Source organism: Coregonus clupeaformis, chromosome 17 (genome assembly GCF_020615455.1).
Source record: "Coregonus clupeaformis isolate EN_2021a chromosome 17, ASM2061545v1, whole genome shotgun sequence".
Taxonomy (NCBI): domain Eukaryota; kingdom Metazoa; phylum Chordata; class Actinopteri; order Salmoniformes; family Salmonidae; genus Coregonus; species Coregonus clupeaformis.
In genome coordinates this window covers 26,536,244-26,556,526 of record NC_059208.1, presented here as the reverse complement: position 1 = coordinate 26,556,526, position 20,283 = coordinate 26,536,244, and the positions used below count along the sequence as shown (strand labels likewise).

Genomic DNA, 20,283 nt, shown 5'->3' with positions numbered 1-20,283 from the left:
GTGATCCATACTTGGTCACATTGCTCTACCCCTAAACCTGTTGGTAGGTCACAACTTTACCTGGGAGTGGGTGGAGGGTGAGCGAGCGGGTGAAGCTTTGATTGAGAACATCCAGTCTCATTTCAGTAATGATGGTGAGTGTACCGTTTGGCCTGACCTCCATGGAGCTGTGGACCTCATAGCGCCCCCTGCTGTCCAGGCCAATATGGCTGTGGCTCTGATTGGAGATGTCTCCTCCAATGGAGTCTGTCCACAGCACATTAGGCTGGGGGAAACCCTGGGAGGAGTTGAGGGTGATGATGAAGCTGTCACAGGATGACTGTACAGAGAGCTGGGGCTCCATGAAGGGGGCTAGGGGTAAACCACAATACTCATATTAAACTCTTAACATAAGAGAACTCTAACTGCAAAAGGTTTTAGACAAGTAGATGACTATGAGCTGATTTTGTGCAGATAGCTTAATACTTATTTGTCTCTTAATCCCCCATAGATAGAAGATTTCTGAAAAATCTGATCGGACAAAAATACATACTCTCTAACCTGCCACTAAAAGTAGTAGCTTTTCCTGGGTGCTTCCCTGTTCATCTGTCACATCACAGGTGTACTGGCCCTGGTCACCCGGTTGCACACCACTCAGTCTAAGTGAGGCATTTCCCACAGTGAGCTGGTCTTCAAACAGATGAGTGCGTCCCTTGTAAACAACACTCTGTCTTTCCAGCTGATCTCTCCCATAGTAATAGCTGTGGACCACCTCTGATTCTCCATGCTGCCAGTTGACGATCAGGTGGTTGAGGTTCAGGTTTTCAGACGGAGGGAAAGAGCAGCTAAGGGTGATGTCACTGCCCGGAGCTGCCACTCCCATAGTTGAAATAAGGAACTGAACCTCAATAATGACTAAGGAAGGAGACAGATAATACAGCCATTGATTAGGGAGAAACTTAAATGATCTTGTATTATATCTCCAAAGATACTGTGATACTTTTGTGATTCTTGGTGACGGTTGTTGTAAAACTAACATTCTAAATAATACTAAATGTTTGTATACAAATGTACACATGATAAGATGATGGAATATGATAACTAGCTACCTGAGAAAAGTAATGAAGTCGAAAGAAGCTGTGAGATGACAATTGTCTTTTCATCCCACATGCTTTTGGGTAGACCTGTAAAAAGAAATCTTACATGTGAAAAACAATGTGGATCACATCCATATACTGAAAATACTACATGCCTTGAGTTACAACATGCATGGCTATACTTGTTTTAGTAAGACATACCAAGATTCATGATAACTGATGAAGTAGGCCTATTTAAACTTTATCAGTTATATGTGGATGAAAAGTATCAAGAGGTTGGCTAACTAAAGCCTTTTTCACATTGGCAGTTTGAAGTGACTCAAATCCTATTTTTTTGCATATCCAATTAGAAACTGTAATTTTTCCTGCAGTCTGAACAGCCAAAAAGCACATGGAATCAGATATGTCAAGCCACATTTCAAACCACCATCGTAGATGGTTTGAAGCCAGATACAAATCTGATTCCTGGCCATGCGACTTCAAATACAGCATTGTGATAGCCTACCTACATCTTCTTTTTAATTTATTTGTATATGTTTTTAGCCCCTGTTTCTCCCATATCGTGATATCCAATTGCGATCTTGTCTCATCGCTGCAACTCCCCAACAGGCTCGGGAGAGGCGAAAGTCGATTCATACGTCCTCCGAAACATGACCCGGCAAACCACGCTTCTTAACACCCGCCCGCTTAACCCGGAAGCCAGCTGCACCAATGTGTCGGAGGAAACACCGTTCAACTGATGACCGAAGTCAGGCTGAAGGCGCCCGTCCCCGCGACAAGGAGTCGCTAGAGCGCATGAGGCAAGTAAAGGTTTTCTGATCCATGCCCCTAAAGGTATCTGTGACCAACAGATGCATATCTGCATTCCCAGTCATGTGAAATCCATAGATTAGGGCCTAATGAATTTAATTCAATTAACTGATGTCCTTATATGAACTGTAATTCAGAAAAATCATTGAAATTGTTGCATGTTGCATTTATATTTTTGTTCAGTATAATTTGAAATCCAATTTACTTTTACTATGTTACATCTAGTCTATGAGACAAGGCTGCATGGTGGCCCAACATCATATTAAGACACTTTATATTGGTGTTTCCTTTATTTCGGCAGTTACCTGTATCTGACCTTCTGGTTTTGTAACTTAGCTTTATCTTAGAAATATCATCACTTAGTGCAATCAGAGCCCATGTGAACTGAATTAAAATGGAATAGCATTGTAACGAACCCTGCAGTTTGAGTCGGTTCCTGTCTGTGTTACTAGTTTTTCTGCTCGGGATCTCCAGTTTCCCGAGGGTTCTGGAACGCTCCCTGCCTGGTTGCCGGGCAACGTTGCTAGGCGGGAGCTCTCTTGATTTCCGCACCTGCATCCCATCAGCAATCTGCACACCTGGTCCTGATCATCACCCTTCTTAGGCTCTGTCCTAACATCCATTCCCTGCCGGATCGTTAGCCATGAACAGTATGTTTGTCCGTGTATCAGCCTTGGAACTTCTAGCGTTAGTTTTGTTGTTTTGCACCTTTTTGACTTGCTGTATACTTACCTCCGTTTTGTTCTATCTGCAGTCACTCACCCGGAACCTTCACCCAACCTCTGCCTGATGGTCGGCGGCTGCCGAGCCATTACTGGACCTACCACTGCACCCTCAACAACCCATCCACGCCACCCGCTCTGTTCCCTGGATTATTCAGCCTCACTCGTGGATCTATTAAATAAACACTCACCTTTGTTTCAACTTACCTTGTCCTGGTCTGCTTCTGGGTTCTGGCTTAGTAAACCGTGACAGAACGATCCGGCCAGTAATGAACCCAGCGGACCTGGACTCTGTTCGCCATGCCATTACCCATCAGGAGAAGATGTTGGGCCATCATAGCACGGAGCTACAGGAGATCGCGTTGGCAGTTCGAACCTTTCTACCGGTCTGACGGAGGTCCAGAACCAGCGCAAGTTTCCGGTGGAGGATCCACTACCGGTTTCACCCATCTCGCCTGCCGCTTCTGGAGCTGTGTCCTTCCGTGAGCCCAAGGTTCCGACGCCGGATAAATATGAGGGGGAGCTGGGAAGATGCCGTTCTTTCCTTATGCAGTGTGGGTTAGTGTTCGATCTACAGCCCTACTCTTATGCCACAGACAAGGCTAGGATAGCCTTTGTGATTGAGTTGCTGCGTGGTCGAGCGCTGGAGTGGGCTTCAGCCGTTTGGGAACGACAGGACCCCTGCATGGCTTCATACCAGGGGTTCACGGCCGAGATGAGGAAGCTCTTCGACCATTCCGTCCGAGGGAGGGACGCAGCTAGGCGCCTGTTTTCGCTTCGCCAAGGAACTCGCAGCGTGGCCGACTTCGTGATCGAGTTCAAGACGTTGGCTGTGGAGAGTGGGTGGAATGAGGAGTCTCTGCAAGCGGCCTTTTACCAGGGTCTGTCGGAGCAGCTCAAGGATGAGTTGATCTCCTATCCGGAGCCTAGTGACCTGGACAGCTTGGTAGCCTTGTCTATTCGGGTGGATAATCGAGTCCGAGAGCGAAGGAGGGAGAAGCAATGGGTTCCGTCCAATCGATCAGCTTCTCAGGTTCCAGTCGGGTCGGGGATTGGACCAGAATACGTCGATCATCGTCCACCACACAGGATTAGTGGAGAGGTCCTGTCTCCCGATGCTGAACCCATGCAAGTAGGGCGGTACGGGTTAACTAAGGAGGAACGCCAACTCAGACGTAGGACTAACTGTTGCCTCTACTGTGGTGGTTCGGGACATTACCTCGCCACTTGTTCCCGGCGGTCGTCAAACTGCGCGGCTCGCTAAAGTTGGGAGGACTTTTAGCGAGCCAGTTTCGACCTCTCAATACCTCTGTCAGACCCCGTTTCCCGGCTACCCTTATGAACAGGAATCAGAGCTTAGCGATTAACGCTTTTATCGATTCAGGTGCCGATGGAAGCTTTCTTGATGCCGAGTTGGTGGAACAGCTGGGGCTTTCCAAGGAGCAATTGCCGGAAGCCATTGAAGCGACCACTCTGAACGGCAGTAGTCTGGCACGTATCACGATGAGGACTGAACCGGTTAAGATGCTGTTGTCGGGGAATCATTCGGAGATGATTTCATTCTTCATTCTGCCGTCTTCCCATGTTCCTCTGGTCCTTGGATACCCCTGGCTGAAGGAACACAATCCCACGTTCGATTGGGTGACGGGCAAGGTAACGAGTTGGAGCCTTGATTGTCATGCTAACTGTCTCAAGACTGCCTGTCCCCATTCGGTTCCCAGTCAGGTGATTGAGAATAAACCCCCAGATTTGTCCCTGGTTCCCGAGACATATCACGATTTGGGGGAAGTGTTCAGTAAGCAGAAGGCTCTGTCACTCCCTCCCCACCGACCATATGATTGTGCCATCAACCTGTTCCCTGGAGCCGTCTACCCCAAGGGAAGGTTATACAGTATCTCCCGACCTGAACGTGAGGCTTTGGAGACCTACATCAAGGAGTCCCTAGCTGCTGGTCTCGTTCGTCCCTCGTCATCACCCCTGGGGGCAGGATTCTTCTTTGTGGGTAAGAAGGATGGCTCTCTTCGACCGTGTATTGATTATCGGGGGTTGAATGACATCACGGTCAAGAACAAGTATCCCCTGCCCTTGATGAGCTCTGCCTTCGACTCCTTACAGGGTGCTACGGTGTTCACCAAGCTTGACCTACGCAATGCGTATCACATGGTCCGGATCAGAGAGGGGGACGAGTGGTTGACGGGTTTCAATACACCGATGGGTCACTTCGAGTATCAGGTGATGCCGTTTGGACTGACCAATGCTCCAGCGGTATTCCAGAGTATGGTGAACGACGTCCTGAGAGATATGATCGGTCTCTTTGTGTTTGTTTACCTGGATGACATTCTGATCTTCTCGAAGGAACCTTCCGACCACGTCCAGCATGTCCGGCAGGTTCTGCAGCGATTGTTGGAGAATCGCCTGTTCGTGAAGGCCGAGAAGTGCGAGTTTCACGCCCACACGACATCCTTCCTCGGGTACATCATCTCCAGGGGAGAGATTAGGATGGACCAGGAGAAGGTTAGAGCGGTTCTGGAATGGGCCCAGCCCGGTACGAGATTGCAGCTCCAGAGATTTTTGGGGTTTGCGAATTTCTACCGCAGATTCATCCGGGATTACAGCCGTGTGGCCGCTCCGTTAACTGCCTTGACTTCCAGTATCAGGACCTTCAAGTGGAATCCGGAGGCGGATCGAGCGTTTCTGGATTTGAAGAGGCGATTCACCAACGCACCGATTCTCTCGCAACCGGACACGGCCCGTCAGTTCGTCGTTGAAGTGGACGCGTCTGATGTGGGAGTAGGCGCCATCCTGTCGCAGCGATGCTCCACGGACAGTAAACTCCATCCCTGCGCCTACTACTCTCGTCGCCTTTCGCCTGCGGAGAGGAACTACGATGTGGGTAACCGGGAGCTTCTCGCGGTGAAACTTGCCTTGGAGGAGTGGCGCCACTGGTTGGAGGGTGCGGAGCAACCGTTTATTGTCTGGACTGACCACAAGAATCTTGCTTACGTGCAATCGGCTAGACGTCTCAACTCCCGTCAGGCCAGGTGGGCGTTGTTTTTCGGACGATTCAATTTTTTCCCTGACGTTCCGACCTGGATCTAAGAACGGCAAGGCGGACGCCTTGTCCCGGATGTTCTCCAAGACGGAAGAGAGTGGGTCCAAGACCGAGACGATTCTCCCCCGGAACTGCGTCGTGGGAGCAGTTATGTGGAAGATTGAGGAGGAGGTGATGGCGGCCCTTCGGACGCAGCCCGGTCCCGGTAACGGTCCACCCGGTCGGTTGTTTGTGCCTGAGTCGGTTCGTCCTGCTGTCCTCAAATGGTCCCACGCCAGCAAGATGGCTTGTCACCCTGGCGTGGCTCGGACGATGGCGTTTCTTCGCAGACGCTTTTTGGTGGCCTGCCATGGCCGAGGATACTCGGGGTTTTGTTGCTGCCTGTCCAGTGTGTGCGCAGAATAAGAGTACCAATCGGCCCAGCTCTGGACTACTTCACCCCCTTCCTATTCCCCGGCGACCATGGTCGCATCTGGCCCTGGACTTTGTCACTGGGTTGCCCTCTTCTGAGGGGAACACGGTCGTTCTGACTATCGTGGACAGATTCAGCAAGTTCGCCCACTTTGTGCCAATTGCCAAGCTTCCCTCTGCCTCGGAGACGTCCGAGATCCTGGTTAGGGAGGTTTTCAGGGTCCACGGTTTGCCCAGTGATATCGTTTCCGACCGTGGCCCTCAGTTTACCTCTGCTGTCTGGAAGTCCTTCTGTTTGGCCATTGGAGCTACAGTCAGTCTCACATCTGGTTTTCACCCCCAATCTAATGGTCAGGCGGAGAGAGCCAACCAGAAGATGGAATCCACGCTACGCTGCCTTGTCTCCTCCAACCCCACCTCCTGGGTCTCTCAGTTGCCTTGGGTTGAGTATGCCCACAATACTCTCCCTACATCTGCCACTGGGATGTCTCCCTTCCAGTGCCTGTATGGCTACCAACCTCCCTTGTTCCCTTCTCAGGAGAAGGAGCTCTCAGTGCCCTCTGTTCAGGCCCATATTCGTCGTTGCCACCGGACCTGGCATCGGGCCAGAAAGGCACTCCTTAGAGTTTCGGACCGGTATCAGCTCCAGGCGAATCGTCGCCGGATTCCCGCTCCCACCTATACCATCGGAGATAGGGTCTGGTTGGCCACACGGGATCTTCCTTTACGGACTGAGTCTAGGAAGTTGTCCCCGAAGTTCATTGGTCCGTTTGTGGTGGAGAAGGTGATCAATCCGGTTGCAGTTCGACTCAAACTACCGAGAACGCTCAGAGTCCATCCCACCTTTCATGTCTCCTGCCTCAAGCCTGTTCTCCTCAGTCCTCTGTTGCCTCCTCCGCCTCCTCCTCCTCCTCCTCGGATGATCGGAGGTGGTCCTGCCTACACGGTGCGACGCATCATGGATTCCAGACGGCGGGGCCGGGGTTTCCAGTATCTCGTGGACTGGGAGGGTTATGGCCCTGAAGAGAGGAGTTGGATTCCGCGGCGACAGGTCCTGGACGCTGACCTCATTCGTGACTTCTACCGCCTCCATCCTGGCGCTCCGGGGAGTCCGCCCGGTGGCGTTCGTCGGAGGGGGGGTACTGTAACGAACCCTGCAGTTTGAGTCGGTTCCTGTCTGTGTTACTAGTTTTTCTGCTCGGGATCTCCAGTTTCCCGAGGGTTCTGGAACGCTCCCTGCCTGGTTGCCGGGCAACGTTGCTAGGCGGGAGCTCTCTTGATTTCCGCACCTGCATCCCATCAGCAATCTGCACACCTGGTCCTGATCATCACCCTTCTTAGGCTCTGTCCTAACATCCATTCCCTGCCGGATCGTTAGCCATGAACAGTATGTTTGTCCGTGTATCAGCCTTGGAACTTCTAGCGTTAGTTTTGTTGTTTTGCACCTTTTTGACTTGCTGTATACTTACCTCCGTTTTGTTCTATCTGCAGTCACTCACCCGGAACCTTCACCCAACCTCTGCCTGATGGTCGGCGGCTGCCGAGCCATTACTGGACCTACCACTGCACCCTCAACAACCCATCCACGCCACCCGCTCTGTTCCCTGGATTATTCAGCCTCACTCGTGGATCTATTAAATAAACACTCACCTTTGTTTCAACTTACCTTGTCCTGGTCTGCTTCTGGGTTCTGGCTTAGTAAACCGTGACAAGCATGGCTTATTTAAAGAGATTAAACATATAATTTAAAGATGGATACATACTAGTGTGGGCATCATCCAGTTATAATGATGTCAGATGAGTTGACCTTTTACTCTGTAACCTGAACTGCAGCGCAATACCGGACACACCCTGCATGTTTACACTTGATAAGATGATGTAATATGATAGCTATAGCTACCTGAGTAATTCAGTGAAGCCAAAAAAAGCTTTGAGATGGCTTGTCTTCATTCCACATGCTTTTGAGTAGACCTGTAAAAAGAAACTTACATGTGAGGGGGGATCACATCCATATTTTAAATACTACATGCTTTGAGTTAAACATGCCTACTTGTCTCACGCAGACGTCAATTTCATGTTAACTGAATTTCATTGATACATTATTTGTTTACATTGTTGGTAAAATGTAAGTGTTACAAAGAGTTTGGCTAGCTAACAACAAGAAGAAGAATCCCCAATAAAGGTGAAAATGATCACGGTTTACATTTTAATGCGTTTCATTACGCGCATAGGCTACATCATCCAGTACATCTGTTACTGTACGCTACTTACGTTTCGTAGGCTCACTGGTGTAAGAAATGCTATTTTTATAAATAGCTTATTGCTATTACATTGCTATAACTAATTCCTTTTTTCAAGACAAGTTTTGTCAAGAACTCGAAGGCACATATATTGCAGAAAACATGTTCTGCATTGCACAAGAGGCACATGATGCTGAACACACACTCAGAGACAGAATGCTGACACCAACCTTGCATAGACATTGATAAAACAGGTAACGCCTGACCACAGGGTGTTAGGGTCATTGCTGATTATAGACAACAACATCTCGTGACTCTTGCCACAGATGCACTGACACACATAGACTTACTCAAGATAAGATAACTAAACACACACACCAAATCTCCTACTTTGCTGAACATTCGGAACAAAGGGCCTGAGCTACAGCGCGTAGATCTCCTAGACCCAATCACAGAGGACGACGCTCGAACAGCATGGACCAACCAGAAGACCAGATCTGCCAGACTCAACCTACTTTACTAAACTGTATAAAACATATGTGCACTGTGTTTTCGGGGCTCCGTCTGCAAGTTCCATATGAGCTGAAAGAACGAGTCCGTGCACGCTTGTACCAGATATCTTTACTCTGAATAAACTGCCGCTTTTTACCACCTAGTCTGAATCCATCCTTGACCGACTCTCCCTTCTCCATATCCCGTTATCAACAGAAACTTGGTAGCAGAGGATGGTTGTCTAGATACACGGTCCAGAGTGGTTGATGTGGATGTGAGGGGGCGAGTTGGTGGAAGGACGATTCACGGAAGACTGGTGTAATTATTCGGGGGGAGGACAACAATTCAACTCAGCTCGGGAAACTGATCCTAAAGTCGACTATAAACAAGGTAAGCAAAACCTGTTAAATCAAACTTTGCATATTGTCGTATAGTCTATCTAAATTCTGATCAGTATTACCGAGTGTGAGTATGAATTATTGATTAAATTTATACATGTATGACAACTGAAAATAGACAGTGAAGTAAACATATGTGGGAATAATTAATAAGTCGAGAGTCGGCTAAGAGAGTTGGTTCACTAGAGAAGGACCAAGAGAGTTAGACCGGGAGGGACTTTGTGATAACATGTATTAAGCCGTCTGGGAGAGTTGGTTCACTAGAGAAGGACCAAGAGAGTCAGACCGGGAAGTGTGTGATATTATGTGTACAGTTTAAGCCGGCTGGGAGAGTGGATTCACGAGAGAAGGATCCAGAGAGTCAGACCGGGGGGGGGAACTGTGTGAGTGGATGAGATTTGACCCATCATTAGGTGGGGGAGAATCACCGAAATTGACCAGAGGTACTGAATTCCTGAATTCCCGGGGATGCCAGCTATCTCTGTAATTTCACATTTAAAACGTTCCATTTAAATGGTTGTGTGAAAGGTGCAGTTAACGTGAAGACAAAAGTCTCTAAGGGATCCAGTTGTTTCTGTTGAACTGAGACTATGTTTTAGTACGCTCTGGTAACCTAAATTTTTTAAGGTATTGAATTCTAATTGGCAGTTTTGTTTTGCTGTGTTTATATTTTAACGTGTCTGTGTTATATCTTAAACGTGTGATGGAGGATGGGAAGTAATAGTGAGACTTATGAAACTGAATATCAAACTTTTGAACTGAGTGAATTCGACCTAGGGTTTCAGGAACCAGGGACTGGGGAGACTGATATTGAAGTTGTGCATGATTCTAGAACAAGCGTGAGATAACTAAAGCGTGGTGTGTGCTGTGTGTAGAAATTACTGCATTGGTATATGTGATTGGAATTCTTATTCTTATGATAATAATTGCATTACAAATTATATAAATTAGCCTCTTTATATGCGAGGGTGTCATACATGAGATAAGTCTGTATTTGATACCGATAATACATCCTTGGAAATAAAACACCAGGGACGGGATAAGTGTATAAAGATAGAGAAAGCAAAATGGCAGGGCCAAACCCAACCATACCCAAATTTAATGAATACTTAGAACAACGAATGACAGGGAGAGTAATGCCAGAGTCCACCAAGGGAGGGAGGTCATATGCCCGCCCTTGATGTACAACAGATAGAAATGACTGATTATGTGATGAAATTGACGGAATTTTCTGCAGCACTCTCTTCTCAGGTGTAGAAGGCCCAAGAGGGGGAGCTGACGGGAAACACGCCACCACTGAAGGTAAAAGTGGGAGACTGGGTGAGGGTGAAAGTCCACAAAAGAAAGTGGCTGGAACCCAGGTGGACTGGACCGTACGAAGTGAAGGAGGTTACTTCACACTCAGTCCAGGTCAGAGGTAAATCATGAGCACCCTGGCACCATCTAACACATTGCACTCCAGCCCCCACTCCTTCCAGACCATTGTCTGAAGTAAGAGCTGATTTGAGCAGCGAGAACCAATCCTGACAACAAAATGAAGAAACCCTTATGGGAACAACAATCTCACTCAGGGAGAAGGATAACTTTTTCCCCCTGGGAGAGATTGGGAGTGTCTGAATTTTGTATGTATGTTTTCTGATAGGAATTGGACTCCTGCTGGGCACTCCTTATGAGGTGTTGTTGTGTGAAGCTATTTTGAATTACTTGTTAAATTGACTTGTAATATAGAAGAGGTGGCTAAGGGATTTTTAACAGTACCAACCATGGGGGGGGAAATCCTCACAAGAGGTCCCAGAATTGACTGGGGACGAGAAATGCTTGATGTAATTAAAATGGAATCCAGGGATAGAAGAAATCTCCATTATATAACCAGGTGGAGGGAGAGGTATGGTTTTGAGGGACGTCTGGACGCAGATAAACTCGAATCCATGCTTAAAACAGATACATAAGGTGTGTAAAGGAGAAATAAGCAGTGAGAGAGAGAGAGTAGGAGGGGGCCAGTACCCACTGATAGCCTTACCTAATCTATTGGGGGGGAATCTCTCTGAGTCAGACAGGAGAGAGGAGAGAGAGAGAGAAGTCCATCCCCCAGCTTTGAGTGTGAGAAAGAGGAAGATAAGGCGTGACTAGTCCTTGAGGGAGAAATAGTAGACTCTAGTGGGGGGAAGACTAAGGAACCCTTTGATCCAAATTGTGAGGTGTTTGAATTGGCTACTATTGATTTAGCACTTCAACAGGAACAGAGAAACCTAATTTGGCATTGACAGTAATGGGTATGAAAATTGATTGGATGATGGGGTTTTATGTTGAATTAGAGACAGTGAGACTATTAGTCAATACCTAGGAGAGAAGAGAGGTTACGGTAGCAAAGACAGACAAGAAGGAAATAGTAATAGTGGAGACAGGAGTGAGTGGAAGTGTTACAATTGTGACAAAACGGGACATTTTGCTAGAGAATGTGAGGAACCGTGTAGTTACTGCAAGGAAAGGGCACCAGTTAAGAAACTGTAGGCAGAAGGGGAAGAGAGAAATCAGGAGTCATCATGACCTGGCTGTTTGGTTGTTGGTTTTAATTGGGGTTTTCAAAAAAAAAACAACACACCTAGTATGATGTTTATAAAGGGTTGTTGTTTCAATTTTGGAGGGTTTTCAGCAGGTCAAGGGTGATAGGTCTTAGAGGAGCACACAGTGAATTTTATGGAGTTTTTTAGCTTTTGGCTGAGTTTGGGGTATATATGATTTCTTATGAGAATGAATGTCATGAGGACTTAATGAACACTTGGGATAACTAACATTTATGAAATATTTAGAATAATGGTAATGTTTAGTATAATATGGGATTAAACAGTTCGTTAAATGACTTCAATTGCCTCTGAACTCTGTTTTAACATTCTGGTGTTAATTAATCATCCACACTAGTAAATTCTAAAGGCATGAGACGGGACTTTGAGATAGTTTATTTTACTAAGTTGAGGGTAATTTGTAATACTGTGCAAATTGTGAAGAAGATTATAGTTTGGTAATAGTATATTTGATTTGAACCATAAAATAACAGAAGAGAGAGTGGAGGAATGGCAATTGGATAATGAATTACCAATATTACAAAGTGATTGTTTAGGTAGGTGGTAATATTGACACATGGCCAAATCATGTGTCAAAAAGGGGGATGGATGGATTAAATATTAAATATATACGAAGGAGAGGACAAAATACTTTTAAAAAACAAAACAGAAAAACATGTATGATAGTTTATTAACCACACCTGTATGTCAGAGGTTTTGTGCCCCACAGGTGAATTAAAGGAGAAGGTGACCCACTCTATCTAACCAGGAGACTGAACCAGGCCTGGCGGGAAGGGCCCTACCAAGTACTGCCTTTGCCAGCAGAATAGCTGAGAGATCCATCTGGGTGCATGTCACACACTGTAAAAAGGCAAAACCAGCTACACCTGACGAACAAACACAGAGTTAGGAGAAAGATCCGATCACCACTAGGGTTCGGGGGTTGCCTCCTTAACGAAGATTCCCTTACCCTGTCTGATCATCCCTGTGTGAGTTCGATAGAAGGTAAAGCAATGGGTTGGCCTCTGGCATCTGACATGTTCTCAGGGCAAGGGTGGGGATTCACAGGTCTCCCGACGGTAGGTAGCTGTCTGATTGTGGGGGCCATATTCCTAACACACACGGACCCTCCTGTTTCAGCCAGAAGTGGTAGTTAACCTAACACAAGTTGAAAAGGCATAGGAGACAGCTAGACGTAGGGAAAGGGGAAATTCTAGAGTAAACCTCTCTGAGGGAGGTAGTGAGACCGGGGCTGTGGTAAAGATAGTGCAAAACTATAGACCTGAAGGAAGTAGTACAGGTGGAAACGGGGTATAGAAATCTTAACCTGTGGTTGGAATGGATTCAGTATACGGCAAAAAACTATGTCTAAAGAGGACTGTTTTGCCTGTAGGACAGCCAAACCAAGGTTAACAACTGCTCAGTTCCCCTTGACAGGCTTTGACTCTCTGTCAGGTTTATCCTCCATGCAAGCCACCCTGGGAATGAGGTGAAAGAGTCTTATGGTAACTTGCACTATCTGTTTCCCCCGATAACAAAGTCATCCCGACCTGGGTTGCCTCAGTTTGAAGTCACAGGGGATTCTAAATTGTTTTTCTAGGACTAGTAAGACAGGATACAGGGTAGGGCCTTTTAGCTCCTGCTCCCACACAGAGAATGTCACACCTAAAGAGACCATGACTAATCTCTCCTCTTTGTTGCAGCCAGAGGATTTTAGGAGCCAAAAAACCAGACCCGTGCTGACATCTGATGGATATGTGGTGATAACTGATTGTGAACTCACCTACATAAGCAAACAATCAAACGTGTCAGAGACTGGTGAGTTGTCACATAGAAAGTAGGACCTCCTCCCGGGATCCTTTGATGAAAGGATATATATTGATGGGATCCACAATCAGATCGCAGCTGGGTTTGAATCAAGTATTTTCTGGTGGTCAACAATTAATAAAAATTTAGATTGGATAAATTATATTTAATATAACCAGCAAAATATTTATAACCCACACTCGTGATGCAATAAAGGGATTAGCTGAGCAGACAGCGGCAACTAGCTTAATGGCATGGCAGAATAGAATAGCTTTAGATATGCTTTTGGCTGAGCAGGACGGGGTTTGTGTTCTGTTTGGATATATGTGCTGTATTTTCATCTCCAACAATATAGCACCGGACGGGCCCGTGACAAAAGCGCTTGAGTGACCATCACCACGCTGGCGAACGAACTGGTTAAGAACTCTGGTATTGATAGCTCCATAAACGGTTGGTTTGATAACATATTTGGTAAATGGAAAACTATTGTTGTAACAATTCTGGGTGAAGTTATGGCTTCTATGGGTATACTTGTTCTTTGTGGATGTTGCCTTGTATCCGCTTTTGGGAACTAATGATTTGGAACTGGACGATTTTGAAAGTGACTATCCTCCCTTATATAATATTAAAGGTGGATGGGCCTGTCATGATTACAAACCTGAACAACGACAATTGGAGGTTAGCAATTTCGAAGACCAACTCTGATTGTTGTGTTCACTCACTAGAGGGGGACTAACATTGTTTAATTAACTGCCCATATAATTAGTATGCTAGAGGGGGAATGGTTAAAAAAAATTACAAATTGCATTATGCGTTATCATGTGTTGTTTTTCTTTTCTACATTATTGTTTTTCTTTTAAGACTGATTCAACTATGCTTCATGTACCATAAATAATGGATCACGTCTGGGAGACGTGAAGAGGGGGACTCAAAACTTTCTCTCTGAGAAAGTTTCCCTTTTGTTTGTTTTTTACTTAGTTTATGTCACGCCTTTCCCTATATGACACGTCTTTAGAGACGTGTAGAGGGGGATTTGTAAGAAATGCTATTTTTATAAATAGCTTATTGCTATTACATTGCTATAACTAATTCCTTTTTTCAAGACAAGTTTTGTCAAGAACTCGAAGGCACATATATTGCAGAAAACATGTTCTGCATTGCACAAGAGGCACATGATGCTGAACACACACTCAGAGACAGAATGCTGACACCAACCTTGCATAGACATTGATAAAACAGGTAACGCCTGACCACAGGGTGTTAGGGTCATTGCTGATTATAGACAACAACATCTCGTGACTCTTGCCACAGATGCACTGACACACATAGACTTACTCAAGATAAGATAACTAAACACACACACCAAATCTCCTACTTTGCTGAACATTCGGAACAAAGGGCCTGAGCTACAGCGCGTAGATCTCCTAGACCCAATCACAGAGGACGACGCTCGAACAGCATGGACCAACCAGAAGACCAGATCTGCCAGACTCAACCTACTTTACTAAACTGTATAAAACATATGTGCACTGTGTTTTCGGGGCTCCGTCTGCAAGTTCCATATGAGCTGAAAGAACGAGTCCGTGCACGCTTGTACCAGATATCTTTACTCTGAATAAACTGCCGCTTGTCATACAATTTACCACCTAGTCTGAATCCATCCTTGACCGACTCTCCCTTCTCCATATCCCGTTATCAACACTGGTCGATAAAGACAATATTAACTAGGTGGATGATATAAAACACCAACGACACCGAGGACAGGGGATTTTCGAGTAAAACTTGTTTTGTGTTCGTATTCTTCACTGCGCAGCATGCTTGAGGATAGGAACAGAGATCTGTTTATGTTCCGAGGCTTGAGGGAATCCCCTCAACCAACTTGGTCTCAGAGCATATGGTATTATTCTGTACGTAAATCCGAGACACTCCGTTTAGTATGATATGGAAAGTGTCCTATGGTATGTATTCATTTGTGGCTGTCCATCAACCATTTTGTATGATATGTTCCGAATTACAATTCGTATTATATGTTACTGATTTGCAAACGTACAATATGTTACGAATGTCAAATCTTACAATATGTTATGCATTTTCAAAACATATGATACGTTACAAATTCTAGCTAGGTGGCTAACGTTAGCTAGGCTAGGGGTTAGGGTTAAGATTATAGTTAACTTTAGGAGTTAGCTAAAAGGGTTAAGGTTAGGGTTGGGGGAAGGGTTAGCTAACATGCTAAGTAGTTGTAAAGTAGCTAAAAAGTAGTAAGTTCTTGAAAAGTTGCTAATTAGTTCAAATGTTGTTGTCCGTGATGACATTCTAACTTGCAACCTTTGGGTTACTAGACGTTCGCATTATAGGCCCATCCATCCACCACGACATAACACCCTACTTTCATTTTTGCTTTAAGCAACCATCTGTCTTTTGTAGCCATACCAATCGTAACAGCCGTGAGCTGCCCAGTGACACGAGCCACCAGACGAGCTAAATCACTTCTATGCTCGGTTCGAGGCAAGCAACACTGAAGCATGCATGAGAGCATCAGCTGTTCCCGACGACTGTGTGATCCCGCTCTCCGTAACCGATGTGAGTATGACCTTTAAACAGGTCAACATTCACAAGGCCGCAGGGCCAGACGGATTTCCAGACCAACTGGCAAGTGTCTTCACTGACATTTTCAACATGTCCCTGACAGTCTGTAATACCAACATGTTTCAAGTAGACCACCATAGTCCCTGTGCCCAAGAACACTAAGGTAACCTGCCTAAATGACTACCGACCCGTAGCACTCACTTCTGTAGCCATGAAGTGCTTTGAAAGGCTGGTCATGGCTCACATCAACACCATTATCCCAGAAACCCTAGACCCACTCCAATTTGCATACCGCCCCAACAGATCCACAGATGATGCAATCTCTATTGCGCTCCACACTGCCCTTTCCCACCTGGACAAAAGGAACACCTATGTGAGAATGCTATTCATTGACTACAGCTCAGCGTTCAACACCATAGTGCCCTCAAAGCTCATCACTAAGCTAAGGACCCTAGGACTAAACACCTCCCTCTGCAACTGGATCCTGGACTTCCTGACGGGCCGCCCCCAGGTGGTAAGGGTAGGTGACAACACCTCTGCCACGCTGATCCTCAACACGGGGCCCTTCAGGAGTGCGTGCTCAGTCCCCTCCTGTACTCCCTGTTCACCCATGACTGCATGGCCAAGCATGACTCCAACACCATCATTAAGTTTGCCGAAGACACAACAGTGGTAGGCCTGATCACCAACAACGATGAGACAGCCTATAGAGAGGAGGTCAGAGACCTGGCCGTGTGATGCCAGGATAACAACCTCTCCCTCAACGTGATCAAGACAAAGGAGATGATTGTGGACTACAGGAAAAGGAGGAGAGAGCACGCCCCCATTCTCATTGAGAGGGTAGTACGTTCAGCCCAGTACATCACTGGGGCTAAGCTTCCTGCCATCCAGGACCTCTACACCAGGTGGTGTCATAGGAAGGCCCTAAACATTTCCAAAGACTCCATTCACTCTAGTCATAGACTGTTCTCTCTGCTACCGCATGGCAAATGGTACCGGAGCGCCAAGTCTATGTCCAAAAGGCTTCTTAAGAGCTTCTAACCCCAAACCATAAGACTCCTGAACAGCTAATGAAATGGCTACCTGGACTATTTGCATTGTCCCCCCACCCCATTTTTTATGTTGCTGCTACTTTCTGTTTATTATCTATGCATTGTCACTTTACCTCTACCTACATGTACATATTACCTCAATTACCTTGACTAACCTGTGCCCCCGCACATTGACTCTGTACCAGTACCCCCTATATATAGCCTCACTACTGTTATTTTAATGTTGCTCTTAAATTATTTTCTATTTTCTTCTATATTTGTTACGGTTCGGCACTGTTGTTCTTGTTCCCTCTTGTTTTCTGTTTCCCTTTTTCCCTGTGTGTGTGTTGTTGGTGTCTGTCTCCCCCTGCTGTGCAGCCCAGTCAGAGGATCTAGGTCAGGGGGCGTGGCCATTCTCTCACAAGATCAGTTACATCCAGCTGCGGCTCATTGTCACCAATCTACAAGCAGTTATCTACCCGGGCTGGACACCTCTCCAGCGCCAGTTCGTTCCTACACTACCTGTGGTAACTTGGCCCCGTACAGAAATCTCAGTTTAGTTGTACTCTCTCAGTATTAGAGTTGTTTCTGCCACGTTTGTAACCTGTCTCTCCTTCGATTAGATCTCGTCTGTTCCTGCTGCCTGCCTGCCTGCCATTCCCACGCCGCAACCTGCTCTGTTGTCTGATATCCTCGTCATCCAGCCCTCAGGACTACTGGCTCTCCACCCTACTCAGCTCCTACCCCGGCCTGAAGCTACTCCACCCTGTACTGCTTCTCTCTACCATAACACGCTGAATAAACTACATCATAATTCACCCTCTTTGTCCGCGTGTCCGTCTCTGCACCTGAGTCCCCCACCCAAGCTTAACAGAACGAACTGGCCACACATGGACTCAGCAGAGACGCCACATGAAACAACGGGTGATGGCGTACAACGCGCCCTCCATTCACAGGGAATGTTATTGGGACAACACGACCAACTCATTGGGACTCTATTGGATAACAACCAGCAGTTGTTGGATCAAGTATCTCATCTCTCCTCTCAGGTAGCTAACCTGGTAACACTCACTACCCTTCCTCCCTCTGTTTCTCCTCCGCCTGTTCCTCCTACAGTGGCTCCAGGTTCGGCTTCCGCTCCTGCCCTTCGGGAACCCCCTACAACCTCACCCGAACCTTTCACCGGGGACCTGAACAAATGCCGTGGTTTCCTGCTACAGTGCCGCTTGGTGTTCCAACAGAAGCCCCTGTCTTTCTCCACGGAATCCTCAAAGGTACATTACGCACTGGGGTTAATGAGGGGCAAAGCTTTGATTTGGGCAGAAGCGGCTTGTTCTACTCAGCAGATTGCCAGCCTGTCGTTTGACGATTTTTCCTCTCAATTGAAAGTTGTGTTTGATCACCCGGACCATGCCGGGACCGCCACAAAGAGACTATTGAAGCTACGACAGGGCACGGGTAGCGTGGCGGAATACGCCATTGACTTTTGGACCTTGGCAGCCGATTCCAAGTGGAATGACGAAGCTCTTCAGGGAGCGTTTGTTAACGGTCTAAATGATCCGATTAAGAATGAACTAGCTGTTCGTGATGAGCCTGCTAACCTTCATGATCTCGTTTCCCTTGCTACACGAATAGACAACAGGCTACGGGAGAGGAGACAGGAGAGGGGCGGTCGGGTCCACACCACAGGCGGGGCCCCCTCGCTTTCGGCAGCCCGAGCTACACCACCACTCGGACACCGCCCACACACCTCAGCGGATCCCTCCACGGAACTAGACGAGCCCATGCAGCTGGGCCGTGCTCGTCTGTCCCCTGCCGAAAAGGAACGGCGCATGCGGGCTGGTGAGTGCGTGTACTGTGGGGACCGCACTCATTTTCTGGTTAACTGTCCGGTTCGCCCCAAAAGACAAAGCTTGCAGGTAAACGTGGGCGTACTTGCAAGTGTTACACCTGACTCCATGCCCACAGCACCCCGTCTAGTTATCCCAGCTACAGTCCAGTTCAGGAATCTGTCTCTCCCTTTAGCTGCTCTCATTGACTCTGGTGCTGAGGATAGTTTCCTGGACATTGACCTTGTTACTCAGGCTGAGATCCCTGTTAAGCCCCTGCCTAAGCCTATTACAGTAACCGCTATTGACGGTCATCAGTTTGCCAACATCACCCACCAAACTGTCCCCGTTTCTCTCATACTGTCAGGCAATCACAAAGAAACCATCCAGTTTAAAGTAGTCTCCTCCTCTGCCTCCCCTCTTATCCTCGGTTTCCCTTGGCTTAGCCTTCACAACCCCCCATATTGACTGGCAAAACCACAAGATACACAGTTGGAGCACTCACTGCCATTATGCTTGCCTTGGGTCGGCTATTCCGCCCTCTGTAGGTTCCCCTGCATCCCCTGTCAAACCCCCAGACCTCTCTTCAGTCCCTGACGAGTACCTGGACCTGGCCGAGGTATTCAGCAAGTCCAAAGCACTTTCACTACCACCTCATAGGCCATACGATTGCGCCATTGAGTTACTGCCTGGAGCCCCTTTGCCATCCAGTCGGCTTTTCAATCTGTCCCGTACTGAGAGAGAAGCTATGGAAACCTACATAGGCGACTCTCTAGCCGCTGGCCTCATTCGTCCCTCATCTTCCGCTGTTGGGGCGGGGTTCTTTTTGTTGAGAAGAAGGACAAAACATTACGCCCCTGCATTGACTACAGAGGACTTAATAACATCACAGTCAGAAATACGTACCCCCTGCCTCTCATCAACTCAGCTTTTGAACCCCTTCATGGAGCTACCGTGTTTACCAAACTCGACCTGCGTAACGCTTACCACCTCGTTAGGATCAAGCAGGGAGACGAATGGAAAACTGCGTTCAATACCCCTCTCGGACATTTTGAATACCTAGTCATGCCATTCGGTCTCACTAACGCCCCAGCAGTGTTTCAGGCCATGGTTAACGATGTGTTGAGGGATTTTCTACACCGTTTTGTGTTTGTCTATTTGGATGACATTCTTATATTCTCTAAGTCACAGGATGAACACGTCTCCCACGTCCGTCTGGTTCTCCAACGCCTCATGGAAAATAAACTATATGTGAAGGCAGAAAAG

The 20,283-nt window shown here is 47.0% G+C and overlaps 1 protein-coding gene across 1 annotated transcript in view; it reads right to left on the bottom strand.

Annotated features, from left to right (window-relative positions):
• Window positions 1–20,283, bottom strand: part of LOC121556055 (CD276 antigen-like) — a 97,400-nt gene that overhangs the window by 6,450 nt on the left and 70,667 nt on the right. The window contains exons 3-5 of the mRNA XM_041869915.2: window positions 1,089–1,163; window positions 541–894; window positions 61–351 (exon numbers count right to left, since the gene is read on the bottom strand). Of these exons, the coding sequence (XP_041725849.2) occupies window positions 61–351; window positions 541–894; window positions 1,089–1,149 (706 nt within the window). The 5' untranslated portion in view covers window positions 1,150–1,163. The remainder of the gene's footprint in view (window positions 1–60; window positions 352–540; window positions 895–1,088; window positions 1,164–20,283) is intronic.